This window comes from Xylaria bambusicola (genome assembly GCF_022495145.1).
Source record: "Xylaria bambusicola strain CBS 139988 unplaced genomic scaffold F5B22scaffold_11, whole genome shotgun sequence".
NCBI classification, from domain to species: domain Eukaryota; kingdom Fungi; phylum Ascomycota; class Sordariomycetes; order Xylariales; family Xylariaceae; genus Xylaria; species Xylaria bambusicola.
This window is the reverse complement of record NW_025953564.1, coordinates 303492-318508: the sequence shown is the minus strand read 5'-3', so window position 1 is coordinate 318508 and position 15017 is coordinate 303492. Positions and strand designations below refer to the sequence as shown.

At 47.4% G+C, this 15017-nt stretch overlaps 3 protein-coding genes across 3 annotated transcripts; all 3 read left to right on the top strand.

Annotated features, from left to right (window-relative positions):
* Nucleotides 1–3385: 3385 nt before the first annotated feature.
* On the top strand, nucleotides 3386–3928 carry F5B22DRAFT_50983 (uncharacterized protein). Its single transcript, XM_047972521.1, has one exon. It carries the CDS (start codon nucleotides 3442–3444, stop codon nucleotides 3817–3819), a length of 378 nt encoding a protein of 125 aa, XP_047832791.1. The 5' UTR covers nucleotides 3386–3441; the 3' UTR covers nucleotides 3820–3928.
* F5B22DRAFT_50995 (chitin synthase) lies at nucleotides 3929–10561 on the top strand. Its single transcript, XM_047972522.1, has 3 exons — nucleotides 3929–4345; nucleotides 4413–9652; nucleotides 9705–10561. The coding sequence occupies exons 1-3, from the start codon at nucleotides 4038–4040 to the stop codon at nucleotides 9830–9832; spliced, it is 5676 nt and encodes a 1891-aa protein (XP_047832790.1). The 5' UTR covers nucleotides 3929–4037; the 3' UTR covers nucleotides 9833–10561.
* A 424-nt stretch (nucleotides 10562–10985) lies between these two features.
* On the top strand, nucleotides 10986–13051 carry F5B22DRAFT_598278 (Ca2+ transporter). The gene is made up of 3 exons (XM_047974356.1): nucleotides 10986–11807; nucleotides 11877–12095; nucleotides 12151–13051. Exons 1-3 carry the CDS (start codon nucleotides 11374–11376, stop codon nucleotides 12947–12949), a joined length of 1452 nt encoding a protein of 483 aa, XP_047832789.1. The 5' UTR covers nucleotides 10986–11373; the 3' UTR covers nucleotides 12950–13051.
* Nucleotides 13052–15017: the final 1966 nt, after the last annotated feature.

Here is a 15017-nt window from a genome sequence, read left to right as displayed (position 1 = left end):
AAACACCCACTCTAGGTAGGTATTAGGGCCCGGGAGTTGGGAGAGTCACGAAGCGCCTGATGCTCATACAGTGCGCACTTACTGTACGCCTCGTCTGTTTAGCGTGTGATGTACCTGCTACATACCAAAATAGGTATGTTTCTATACATTTAGCAGGTATGTAAGTAGCTGGACACTAGTACACCTACTGTACATATGGTATTTCACGAAATTAGTATGGCATGAAAAGAATTAGTATGAGGTACGCTAAGTATGGGTCAATCATGCACCATCTACTACCTACTTAAGTACCTAGGTAGTACAGTCGGAATACCTATGTCTTTGCTATATCCTTTGTGTAGAGCATATCTGCTGGGCGCAAAACTGTTCAAGATATGTTTGAGCTCCCTTTCTCACATTACCTACCTATCTACAGATATGTCAGTGGCTTAGTGTTCATTAGACTTGAGTGCATACATGTACATGGTGACATTTGACATGGAGTGTAGGTATGTGAGTTAAATCTAAGTTGACTGGTACTTCACATACGAAGTCCTTCAGTATAAGTGCTACACGTAAGTACAGTACAGTAGGTAGGCGAGGGTAGGTATGTAGGTAATTGAATTTGGAGTGCATACTGCAGTGTAAGCAGCACCTCTAAGTACATCCCAAGTACCTGTTAGCAGGAACGCTAGAGTAATGCATCTTTGGTGTCGATCTGTTTATTATTATTCTTTTTTCTTTTTTCCTATTGTTCATCTCATGCTATTCTTTCGCGCGCCCCTCAACGCACATTCGAGAGCCCTCAGCAGCGAAGCTGCAAACAGAGCACCGGAATTGCAACAAACACCCAAACTCTCATCTCTCTGAACAATCTGAAATGGAAACTATTTGTATTATGTACAGTATGTACAGAAGATGTACAGCATTGGATCCGTGCACCACTAATACATACCTACTATGTACATAGGGTAGATCTAGACTACTCAATACGAGGCGGCGAAAGTTGGAGGTGGAGTCTTGTGGAGCCCGGGGTGTCCAGGCTCGACAGGCTCAGCATGGCAGCAGGCCCTGGATGCCCCTGTCTGCCCGCCCATCCGGATTCAAGTGGCTTAGCATGGTTTTTTTTTTTTTTTTTTTTTTTTTTTTTTTTTTTTTCTCTCTCTCTTCCATCAGCACTGCCACCACACCAACAGACAACACGAGACGGCCAACTCGAAAATGGATGTCTTACGCCTCGTAGTAGACAACACATCCTGCTCGGCCGGCCGCCCTCCAATCCCGAGTCTCCCCATCATTGCTGACATTGCTCGTGTATAGCTCTTGGCTGGAGTTAGCTCCCGCCTTCTTATTTCGACGGTCAGCAGTTCCCTTTGAATAGGTAGCTTCACTAGGTACTGTTCAGCCCAAAATAATTTTCCATACCCATACTTGCTTCGTACCTAGTACATATGTGTAAGTTAAGTAGGTACCGGGCACTTACGGAAGGTAGATCGATATCCTTGCTGCTTCAACGCACCACCGCCTACCTGCACACACCATGATTTTCAACCTGGTTTACATGAGTAAGGGAGATACCAGTATGGAGGCTACTGTCCCTAGCAATGCCGAGACAGAACAGGTTGTGCTGCGACAATCAGGCCTTGGTGTGACTTTATCCTTGGATTGAGAGAGGGGGGCCTTCACCTGTACTTGTGGGACACTTTATATGTATATCGAAGTATGCAAGCAGTTAAGATAGAAGTTAAGACAACGGTGTGACAGCATCTACACCGGCGGTCCTTGTCTTGCGTACGAGTAAGTACTATCATTAAGTAGACAAGTAAGTACATATGCATGCATCTCGCCGGTAATAACATTAAAGTGTACCCAGTACCTAGGCACAACCTATAGTAATGAATAGGGGCACCTGGGCCGCGGGATACGTACGCGTGTCTGCAGCATTCGGTCATCTCTCGTGTTGCCAAACAAGCATCGAATGAGTGACGTGATCCGGTGGAAAATTGTCACTCCTGTACATCGTGCATGAGTGTCTGGTACTGTACGCCACATACCGTGTTTGTTTATCTTTCTGTCTGCTCACAGGCTGGCAGTTAGTTGATGACATTCTCTTTTGACTTGACGGAGATCGGCAGACAACAGACAATCATAAGTGGCGTAAAAGGACAGTCTGCACAGTCGATACAACTGCCTGTCTTGGAAGCATGCAGCTGTTATTTTTATATCTTCATGTCGAACCTGACGGGACAGCTGGGAATCCAAGGGAATCCAAGGTCTGAGGTGGCCTGCCGGTGCTACTATGTAGTACTTAAGGATCGGAAGAGCCACATCTCTTGTCTTAGTACGTACACACTCTGTATACATGTACCTACCTGCTTACCCACACCGGCATTGTCTCGTACCATTGTAACATGCTTAAACTGTTAGTATCATGTAGGTAGGTACGGCATTCAAACTGATAGCGTATCACATCATGATATGTAATTATGAACCGATATTATCTCGTTAACAGACTACTTACTTACCTACCCACATACATGCCTGTTTCTGTTTCAAGGTTAGATATGGTACGAAGTAAGGTGCCTCCTATGTGTCATGATTGTTCATCCACCGCTGTTGGGTGCAACCGTGCAGGTACAGGAGGTTGTTTGGGATTGTGGGCAATGCTTGGACGGACCTGGAATTCTCGGTGGAGCTTGATGGCCAAAGATTTGTTGATCATTAAAACCGTACAAATCTCCATATCTAGAAACATCTACTAGTATAACTTGAATCACGCACACCTACTACCTACTTACCTACTTTAGGTACTCATTTGAGTGGCTCCGCTGGGAGTATACATAGTATGTTGTACTGTGCATGATGTTCGCTTGGATCTAAGTATACTACGGCTACAGATTTTGCGATGCCCTGTGACTTACGCATGCACTCAGGTATGGTACCTAGTGATAAATTTGTTTTGAAGGGCCCTCGCTCTTATAGTTTACCTACCTAAGTAGTTCTTAAGCTGCAATCTCGTCACTATCACACTAGTAGGTAGGCAGCTTCTGTCTGTTCGAGTCTTGAGTCAAATACAAGACAGATACATCATCATCAACACTGATTTAAGTAAGTCAGCTTTGGTACCAGCAGTCCGTCTCTACTAGTGCTAGTGGCTGATGCTAATAACACTAAATACCTAATCGGCAGGCTGAAAGGCGATACTAGCGAAGGATTAGACTATTCGATTAGGTACATCGCTAGCTCTAGGTATACTGAAAGTACTCATCGTGTACCCGGCGTAGGGCAGGTAAAAGGAGGGCAGGACACAGTGGCAGGAGATTCTCACCTTCACGACTGTCTAAGTACTTACTTGCCCTAACTAGGTAGTACAGTTGACTTTACTGTAGTTCTGGCAGCATTCGCAATTCCCGGGTCTCTCTGCCCGGGCGCGTCTGTCCATGCATCATGTATTTTTAATTCATGCGCCTTAGCAGCGCCGGGCACAACCAATTACGGCTGGTGGGCTCATGTCTAGGTATACGTGTAGTAGGTCTCTTAGGTACCCATCTCGCCGCAAATACTGTGGGCATAGGCTGGCACGGCGCACTACCTGCACTAGCCCAGCCTGAACCAATCGAGAGATTGGCCTTTTCTCACCCGCCCTCGATCGACTCTCTCGTCTTCGACCGCAAGCTCCGACCAACATCCTGGGACAGAGAGCCAGCTCTTCCATCACGCTCGCTCTTCATCATCCTAACTTTAAACCTCCCGTTTTGTCTAATAGTCACATTCGTTATTGTGTCCTTGTTAATGTGTCCTTGCTTACACTCGCTCGCTTCCTGTCTACCATTTACCTAATTCAGCGCCCCTGAGCTGCTTGTGTATTTTGTCTTCTGTCTTCGGCGTCTGCCTCGCTACCCAGAAATCCGTGCCATAATCAGGGGGCCAGGGCTTGTTCTCTGCACGTTACCTGTCAACGGAAGCGTTCTTTAGACTATTTGCACACCATCGCCGATTTTGCTGCCATTGTGTTTTTTTCTTGAAAGTGATTGCCGCCCTGCTGGCTTCACCTCAACATGGCCATGCACCTCCCCTCTATGGGCGGCAGCGGAGGAGCCCATACTCAGCCTTCGTTGCCATCGCTCCCTGCTCATCTCCAGTCCGACACACACTTGACCGCACATCTGGCCAGCCGCTTCCATGTGTCCATTCCCACCGCTAGACTTTCCTCACATGCTCTCATTTCTCTTAATACGTATACGTCTTCGACTAAGGGCCTCGATGGAGGCAAGGAAGGGAGTGCCATGGCCGGGGCCGAGGATATAGCCGACCGAGCTTTCCTCAGGATGGGCCATCGATCTGAGAATCAGACAGTTCTTTTTCTGTACGTACACGCTCTCTTCGTTGTGAACTGTATGGAAGGGGAACCAAGCTAACCAACTGTATTTCAGGGGCGAATCGGGCTCTGGAAAAACAACTATACGATCCCATCTCCTCACTGCGCTTCTCAACAAGTCTTCCACTCCCTTATCAAGCAAGGTTTCGCTAGCTGCCTACGTTTTTGACTCATTGACGACAACGAAAACCGCAACGACGCCAACTGCCTCCAAAGCTGGCCTATTCTATGAGCTTCAATACGACACAGCATCCACTACCAGTCCTATCCTAATTGGTGGTAAACTTTTGGACCACAGGCTCGAACGAAGTAGGATTACAGCAGTGCCCACAGGCGAACGAAACTTCCATGTTCTGTATTATCTTTTGGCCGGTACTAGTGATGCTGAAAAGGCACATCTCGGCATCGACACTCCGAGAGATTCAGCCGGGCAAAAGCGATGGAAGTACTTGGGTCATCCGACGCAGCTCAAAGTCGGTGTAAACGATGCCGAAGGATTTCAATTATTCAAGACTGCCCTTAGAAAGCTTGAGTTTCCTCGAAGCGAGATTGCCGAAATATGTCAGATATTGGCATGTATCCTTCATATTGGGCAGCTCGAATTTGAAACTTGCGCCAATACTCAGGCGACGGCTGATGACAGTGGTGGATTTTCACATGAAGGTGCCCAGACTGTGACCGCAGCAAAAAATAAGGATGTGCTAGGTATTATTGCTGCATTTCTAGGAGTCAGCGCGCAGGACCTCCAGAATACCATGGGCTACAAGACCAAAATGATTCATCGAGAGAGAGTCACGGTCATGCTAGACCCCCAAGGAGCCCGTGCAAACGCCGATGAGCTGGCTCGGACTCTTTATTCTCTGCTGGTTGCATACGTCATTGAGAGCATTAACCAGAAAATATGTTCTGCGGAAGAGTCCATTGCAAACACAATCGATATTATTGACTTCCCGGGCTTTTCTCAGCAGAGTTCCACTGGCTCAACTCTTGACCAGCTTCTCAATAACGCTGCTATGGAATCGCTTTATAACCTAACTCTACAGAACTTCTTCGACCGAAAGGCAGATATGCTGGATACAGAAGAAGTCTCAGTTCCTGCTACCAGTTACTTCGACAACTCGGATGCTGTTAAAGGGCTATTGAAACCCACAAATGGGCTGCTTAGCATTCTGGATGACCAAACACGTCGTAACCGGACAGATATGCAACTGCTGGAGAGTTTAAGAAAACGATTTGAAGGCAAAAACCCTGCAATCACTGTGGGCTCCGCGACTGCGAAGCTGCCTGGCAGTAACTTTTTATCCGAGAATACAGCAGCAACCTTCACCGTAAGACACTTTGCTGGTGAAGTCGACTATCCTATCAAGGGCCTTGTCGAGGAGAACGGTGAGGTCATTTCCGGTGATCTTATGAATCTAGTGAATTCCAGCAAGAGTGAATTCGTTACGCGTCTTTTTGGTCAAGAAGCATTGCAGGCTGTAATGCACCCTCACGAGAAAACTACTGTTATGCAAGCTTCCGTAAGCTCAAAGCCTATGCGGGCCCCTAGTGTTATGTCGAGGAAGGGTGGCCGACCTGTGAGACCACGCAAACTGCGCGAAGAGACTTTTGACGACTTGGACAGCGACGCTGGTGATGCTAGAAGTCACAGCGGCCAAAACAAGAATTCGCGCCAGTCAGAACAAGGGGCATCAGGTCAATTCCTATCCGCCTTGGAAAACGTCAAGCACGCCATCACGGCTCCTAACACAAATAATTACTTCGTTTTCTGTTTGAAACCCAACGATAGACGCATTGCAAACCAATTTGACAGCAAATGTGTTCGATCACAAGTCCAGACTTTTGGCATTGCTGAAATTAGTCAACGTTTGAGGTCCGCTGATTTCAGTATTTTTCTTCCATTTGGCGAATTCCTTGGTCTTGCAGATGCTGAAACGATTTTCGTGGGGAGCGAGCGGGAGAAGGCCGAAGCTGTGGTGCAGAATAGGCAATGGCCAACCAACGAAGCCCATATTGGGTCTACTGGTATTTTCCTCAGCGAACGTTGCTGGATAGAGGTAGCATCATTGGGCGATGGCGCCTCTGCTTCTGGTCGATATCCATCCGACCAAGGTGACGGCTCCACGCCGGGTGGTGACTTGCCTTTTGGTGCTTCAAAGGAGCGGCTTGTCTCAATCGGTAACACTCCCCAATACAGCGATAAAGCCCGCGGGGGCTACTTCGGTAGTGGTGATATTGATACGCGCTCTGAGGCTGGCGTATCTGCTTTTGGTGGCGGTGACATGTTCAAGAATCTCGACACCCGCGAACAAATGGCAGAACGTGGTAATGAAAAGTCCCTAGTCGAAGTCGAAGAATACAGGGACAAACCCAGTCGCAAACGCTGGGTTTTCATTGTTTACATGCTTACTTGGTTCGTGCCTGACTTTCTGATACGCTGGGTCGGACGAATGCCCCGTAAAGACGTGCGCATGGCATGGCGGGAGAAATTAGCAATCAACATCATCATTTGGTTCAGTTGTCTCTTTGCCATTTTCTTTATCGTGGTCTTCCCGATGCTCATCTGCCCTAAACAATACGTGTTTAGTGCAGCGGAGCTATCGCACTTTGACGGCAAAAATGGCCATAAAGCTTATGCCTCGATTCGCGGACAAGTTTTCGACATCTCAGCATATGCTTCGCATCATTACCCACCCTACATCCAAACTACTAAACTCACCAACTATGGTGGTCAGGACATTACATCTTTGTTCCCTGTTCAAGTCTCCGCTCTCTGTCAGGGTAAAAACGGCAAGGTTGATCCCTCAGTGACGCTTGACTACAAGTCAGCCAATGTTAGCGGTACAGCGAGTGCGATCAGCTCCAAGGACATAAATGCCAACTACCATGACTACCGGTACTACACCTCTAAGTACCAGCCTGACTGGTTTTATGAGAGGATGCAAATTCTTAAGGGTAACTGGAAGAAAGGCACTATAGGGTACACAGCACAATATGTTAAAACACTTGCGAACAAACAAAATCAGATCGCTATACTGAACGGTCGCGTCTACGACTTGACTAACTATATGCTCGGTGGTCGCCCTATCATGACGCCTAAAAATGTGGACAAACCCACAGATCCCGAAGTGGCCAACTTTATGGCAGACGATGTCCTCACGCTTTTCAACGACAAGGCAGGCACCGACTTGACTGAGCTTTGGAATTCGTCACCTATGTCTGATGACTTGCGTTCCCGTATGCAGCTGTGTCTGGACAACCTTTTCTATGTTGGTGATGTCGATACCCGAAACTCTACCAAATGCCAGTTCGCGCAATACCTTATCCTAGCTGTTTCCATCATCCTTATTAGCATCATTGGCTTCAAGTTCCTTGCTGCACTTCAGTTCGGGAGCAAAAATATGCCAGAGGATATTGATAAGTTTATCATGTGCCAAATTCCAGCTTATACTGAAGACGAGGAGTCACTTCGCCGAGCAATTGATTCTGCCGCTCGTATGCGATATGATGACAAGCGCAAACTCTTGGTGATTATTTGTGATGGAATGATTATCGGTCAAGGAAATGATCGCCCAACGCCTCGCATTGTACTGGATATTCTCGGTGTATCAGAAACGGTTGATCCTGAACCGCTCAGCTTTGAGTCGCTCGGTGAGGGTCTAAAGCAACACAACATGGGCAAAGTCTATTCTGGTCTTTACGAAGTTCAAGGTCACATTGTTCCCTTCATGGTTGTCGTCAAGGTTGGCAAACCTTCAGAAGTGTCGCGTCCTGGTAACCGTGGCAAACGTGATTCGCAAATGGTCATCATGCGTTTCCTCAACCGCGTTCACTACAATCTGCCCATGAGCCCGCTTGAATTGGAAATGTACCACCAAATTCGAAATGTTATCGGTGTCAATCCAACCTTCTACGAGTACATGTTGCAAATCGACGCTGACACTGTCGTCGCCCCTGATTCCGCTACTCGCATGGTTTCGGCGTTCCTCGACGATACTCGTCTGATTGCCTGCTGTGGTGAAACCGCGCTCACAAACTCTAAAGCTTCGTTTATCACCATGATCCAGGTTTATGAGTACTATATTTCTCATAACCTGGCTAAAGCTTTCGAAAGTCTGTTCGGTAGCGTGACCTGTCTTCCGGGTTGTTTCTCCATGTACCGCATTCGTGCTGCCGAGTCTGGGAAACCTTTGTTTGTTAGCCGCGAGATTATCGACGATTATGCCACAATTCGCGTGGATACGTTGCATATGAAGAACCTACTACACCTAGGTGAGGATCGATACCTGACAACTCTTCTCCTCAAGTACCATTCAAAGTATAAGACAAAGTACATCTTCTCGGCCAAGGCTTGGACTATTGCGCCAGATACCTGGCAGGTCTTTTTGTCTCAGCGTCGTCGTTGGATCAATTCGACGGTACACAATCTTATGGAGCTTGTTCCCATGTCGCAACTTTGTGGATTTTGCTGCTTCAGTATGCGCTTCGTTGTGTTCATTGATCTCCTATCGACAGTCGTGCAGCCAGTAACGCTCGCCTACATCGTCTATCTCCTTGTCCTTGTTGGCACTGCAAGTACCATCGTTCCGCTCACATCCTTCATCTTGCTGGGTGCCATCTACGGGTTGCAAGCTGTTATTTTCATCTTACGTAGAAGGTGGGAGATGGTTGGCTGGCTCATTCTTTACGTCCTCGCTGTCCCCGTCTTCACCTTCGGGTTGCCACTGTATGCCTTTTGGCACATGGATGACTTCAATTGGGGTAATACCCGTGTCGTGGCCGGTGAGAAAGGCAAGAAGGTTGTTATCTCTGATGAGGGCAAATTTGACCCTGCCTCGATTCCTCGGAAGAGGTGGGAGGAGTATCAGGCCGAGCTGTGGGATGCGCAAACCTCCAAGGAAGATACTCGTTCCGAGGTTAGCGGTTTTAGTTATGCGACAAAACCAGGCATGAATGTTGCCGTATCTGAGTACCATTATGGGCAGTCTCGAGCCAACTCCACTGTGGGAATGCCGCCATACGACATCAAAAATGCGGGCAATTTCAGCCGCATGTCATTCGCTCCGACGGACAACCGAATGAGCCAATTTGGGGGCTCACAATTCTTCGGTAACCATGGCGAGACTGAGATGGTGGATATGGCATCTATGCCTAGCGATGATGCGCTCCTGGCCGAAATTCGGGAGATTCTACGCACGGCTGATCTTATGACAGTCACGAAGAAAGGCATCAAGCAAGAATTGGAAAGACGGTTTAATGTTCCGCTTGAATCCAGGCGGGCGTACATAAATAGCGGTAAGCATCTATCCGATACACTAATCACGGTGACCTCGCTGACGATATCTTTGTGTGTATAGCAACCGAAGCGCTGCTCTCCGGACAGCTTTAGATATGATTTTGAAAGCGGGTCTAGTCGTGTTGCTCCCCTTATACGTCGAGCATCGTTTTGGCCAACCACACATTGTCTGGTCATAGATACGTATCTTTGTGACATATTTATGAGGCTGCTGGCACATTTGGAAAGCATTTGGCAGGAGGTGTTACATTTAAAGGGGTATTAGGTTTTGAATTTCTCCTTTTCGTGTTGAATTACAGTATATTAGGCACTGAGACTACATGCATATAATAATTGGGTAAAATTGGTATATGGTATTTTCAAGTCACCCCTTCAGAGCTGGCCGTGGCAACTTGTGTATGAGTGCACAAGCTCGTTCTGTCTGCTGTGATGTTTACCAAATACGTCTGTTTATTTTTTGCTTCATCTTATGAGTTTTATTCCTCGCGGCGGATGGAAAGATGTTTGCACAACGCCTACGTCATTGCTGCTAACACAACACACCTAGGTAGCGAATAACATCATGTAAAGAATACAGCATTATCTAGGCTAGTCCTGGAGAGTGGAGCCTGATTTTATCGTGGGAAGCTGAGGCCTGGGGGTTTTCTGTTGTTTCTCTCTCTCTTTGTCGTCTTGCTTGGTCTCTCGCGACTTGCCATCAACATTCTTGGATACCTATCTTAGCCCATCCTAAGCTACCTACCTCGAGTTTTAGGGCAGCATTTGTACTAGGTATGTACGTAGTGTAAGTAAACAGAACAGGTAGGGAGACATACTCGGTATATACCTGCCTACTTGGGTCTAAGCAATGGATACTACTGTAGATAGACGTAAACACTTACTTATAAACCCCCCTGTTTCAAAATGCCCATGTAAAACAGCGCCTAGACTGGTTCTGATATTAAAGGATGCTTTTTTCTTGTCGTCTGTAGTCATGCTCTCGCAGCGAGCCAACCAGCTGCAAACACGCCGCCATCACGATATACCTGCCCAGGTACTTAGGTAGGTATTGTTGCTTTTTAGACACCGCTTGCACTGTGATACAAGCTTCGTGGGGGACGGTCAATAATACCTATAGAGACCTGGTCATGGCCATGTTGGTTCGGTAAGTACCTAGGTATTGGGTAGGTAGGTATAGGTAGTTGGCAGGCGTAAATACCTATCTATACCTACACTAACTATACCTAACCTACCTACGTGTATGTACCTACCTACCTAAACTTAGGTATTTACTTAGGCACTATGTTGGTAGCTGGAGAAAGCATCGTCACCAATCAATAAGTCCATATAATCTCTCTCTGATACTCGGATTAAAATGTAGGTATTAATACGCCCAGCATCACAGCGTTACAGCAGTGGCCCCGAGTAGCGGGCGCCAGCTAGTCTACGGTAGTCTAGCGCCGGCTCCCTCCTTGCAGATCCCTTGGTAAATTGTCATAATTCCTGCTGCTGCTCATACTTCGTATGCCCTGGCCCAAGAATGACCGCATCGTGCACCACGACAGGGTCCCTATACATTTTTGGTATTCTTTGCATACAGCATCACAATCACCTTTGTACGGCTTCACCGCCCACGACAGCGTCCGGATGCTGACAATCCTAACTCTTTCGTTTACTTGTCTATAATTACTAGTACTGCCTGGGAAACTTTTACACTCGTTATTTGGCATCCCATTGAGACATGGCCGCCCTACACACAGGCCGTGATGCCTCCCAGGAGAAACCATCTCCAGTGTCACTCGATGGCTCGCGCGATGCTGCACTACCGCAGTCCCGTCAGGATCTCGTCGACGAGCATGGCGCCGCTCACCATCCAAGCCCCGGCGGCCTGATCCGTGTCAAATCCGCCGGAGAGAGCGGTCGACGCGGCTTTCATCCCATCCAATTCTTCACCATCATTTGGATGTCGTCGAGTCGCGTGGCACGCGCTGTCAACATTCTTTGGCCTTTCGTGCCTGCCGCTCTCGCCGTCTATTACACGCAAACAGGCCCTGCTACTCTCAGATTCAGTCTCGCCTACATCGCAATGGTCCCTTGTGCCAACCTCATTGGATTTGCCGGCGGGGAACTGGCTAGGAAGATGCCCCATATGCTTGGTGTCTTGACCGAGACAACGTGCGTATATGTCCTCTCCTCTCTCGTCATGACTAACCCACACAGTACTCAGTACTGACAGTGTGACAGAATTGGCTCCATCGTAGAAATTGTCCTCTTTCTCGTGCTGCTACTCGACACACCAAGCGAAAATAAGTACTACATTATCCGTGCTGCTATATTAGGCTCTATCCTGGCTACCATGCTCCTATGTCTGGGGTCGTGCTTCTTCGCGGCTGGCGTGCGGCGCGAAACAGCGACGTTTGACTCGGCGCTTAGCGAAGTCGGCACTGGTTTGCTACTCATGGCGTACGAATGTCCTCTCGTTTGTTTTGATATGGAGGCGTAACTAATGATACTTCAGTGGTCTTGGCCTCGCAATTCCAACCATCTTTCAACACAGTATTCTCTCGGACCTTGCGAGATACGGCATTGACGAGAGACAACTTGACACTAAAACAACACAGATATCACGAGTCGTCGCCGTACTTTTGCTAATTGCGTATATTGTCTTCGTCTGGTTCCAAATGCGCACACACCACGGCATTTATGATGCTATCTTCGAACACGACGAGCGTCGGGACGCCGACGGACATAAACAGAAAGCCAAGGCGAAGCTCACACTAACTGAATGCATTGTTTCGCTCATTATCTCCGTCGCGCTCGTAACCCTCATCGCACTAGCACTCGTTCGCGAGATCGAACCGCTTGTAGAAGAGAGCGGCATCTCAGACCCCTTTATCGGTCTGATCCTCGTCCCGCTCGTTGAGAAAGCCGCCGAGCACTTGACTGCTCTCGACGAGGCCTGGGACAACCAGATCAACTTCGCTCTTTCTCACTGCATCGGCTCTACCATCCAGACCGCCATGTTGAACGCGCCACTCGTCGTCATTGTCGCTTGGGGACGCGGTCTCCCGCTTGATCTCAGCTTCGAGATCTTCGAGATTGCTGTTCTCATCATCGCCATCATCACGGTGGGCAATTACCTGAGGGACCAGAAGAGCGACTATCTTGAAGGCTTCCTCTGCATCATCACCTACGTCGCCATCGCTGTTGCTGCCTTCTATTTCCCTACACCGCTAGAGGCTCATTCCAACCCAGCGGGAGGCCATGGTGAAGGGGCTGAGAGCGGCGGACATGCCGAACGTAGCCTCTTTATGTAATTCACCCATATTTGACGGGCAGGTTGATCATTGCATTATTCTTTCCCCCTCTTCCGATATTAGCGTGCGATCTTCCCAGTTTTTTTCACTTAGCGTATGCATGCATTTGCAGGAGAAATTGGCACATGGGTACACCCCACGGTTCAGTAGCGACAGGCACAAATATGAATTGCATGCTCGCACGCATTTTGCGGGCGCCGGTTTGGAAATGTATAGGAAATTAGGCTAGGTTGGTTCTAACGACTGAGATGAACGATAGATAAATGCAGCGATTTTTCCATATTTGGGGCCCTGTTTGGTAGCATCAAGGCTGTTTCGCTTCTATGGCGTATGCTGAGTTTTCTCCCACTTTTTGATCTCGCGAGATTTTCTGCCCTAACGGCCTCGGCGGGGAATGTCACCAAGATATGCTCCGGCTAGAAAAACTATATGTGTTATGTTTGAAGGTCTTGCGTGTTATCCTGTGATGATAAAAGGCACCGATGGCGGCTGTGCGGCGAGTTTGTATCTGTGTATAAACAATCATGAGGAAGTCAAATATGTATTCTTCTTTCCGAGGCTCTTTTGATCACTTAGATCAACCGAGTCATCTCACGATGAATATCCTACTATATTCATCATCTACTCACCTACAACATAGCAAAGTGGTCTTAATACCCTTCATACCCCCACTATTCGTACCTCTACTTTATACGAGACAGCAAGAAGGCAGCTAGAGTGTCTAGGTAGTCATACATGCCTCACCTAGTACCTTGGCACAACGACGATTAACGCCGTCTTATTTTAGTAGACGTCTATCTACAGTATTCGATCCACCACCTCAAGACTCTTGGACTGAGAAAAAAGCCTTGTGGTTGCAGTGCCATGGCCTAAGTGCGTCTCGGCGCGAAGCTTCTTTTTTGTCTTGTCACGTGATTGCGCTCACGTACGATGTATGCTTGGAAGAGAGATGCGACGACGGAACTATGCGACGGAAATGGCTTTTGAGAGCGAGGGGATATAGGGGGTTTTATTCATTTGAGATCAAGTGTATGTAGGTGTTGAGTGCCTTGGTGCAATTTTTGCTCCTATTGAATATGAATGTTGAAGTGTTGGTGTGGAAGCTACCGGGAAGTTCGAGGACTCGGGAATAGAAGCCTCTATGCTTACCGCTCGCAACCCTCGTGAAGCATTCGGTAACAAAATCACTGGACGATCAATTTATTTACGGAGATGATGTACACCCCACCTTGCTTATAGAAGTTGCTTATATTCGATCTAAACAAAAGTTGCAAGGAATGGCCATTGAGTACTTTCAAGAGTTTAAGTCTGACTTTACTAGATTTACTATTAACATTGTCGAAGTATTTTAAAAGGAACGTATTAAATGGAACTTTAAACACCGGGTGTCGCTATTTCTTTGGACATTATTCCGTAAGGATGGCATAAAGAAAGTACGACGTCTAATCGAAAACGAAGTTTTCAGGCATGATAAGGGTAGGGAAAAGCCTGATGAGTTAGCTTACTAGTGGTATTGCTGCTGCTGGCTGGTTGATAAGAGAAGCGGGATAGACTTGGAGATCAAGCTTCGCGTCAGCTATAGACAACTTTCAGAAATTGTTGCAAAGGCCGAGTTGCGGCAAAAGGGCAAAGATCTTGGAACGATCGAGCGCGAAACAACATTCAGACACTGTTTACTTCTAGTTAATTGTTGAGCCCAAGAGGTGTTACTTTGGTTGTTATAACTACCAGCGCTAGCTACAGAATACGTGCCAATCAAATCATGTACTGAAATGGACGAAATTAATCGTTAGGCGAAGGCATCTACACCTAATGAGATAGAAAGAGTCTAATTACACTTCAATAAGCATTTTGGATAGCTCCAATTACTGGGGAATGTGTCGACCATAGAAAAAGGAACGCAATGAATCCGTCAAAAAGTCTATCGTGCAGGCAACCTGCGCGTATCATGAAGCTATGTTCTCATGACTGATTGATATTGTACAAGATGATCTCGAAATTCCGAAACACCTAAACTACGGCGCTGACTAACTCATCACTCCACACCACTTCAATTTTCATCTATCTC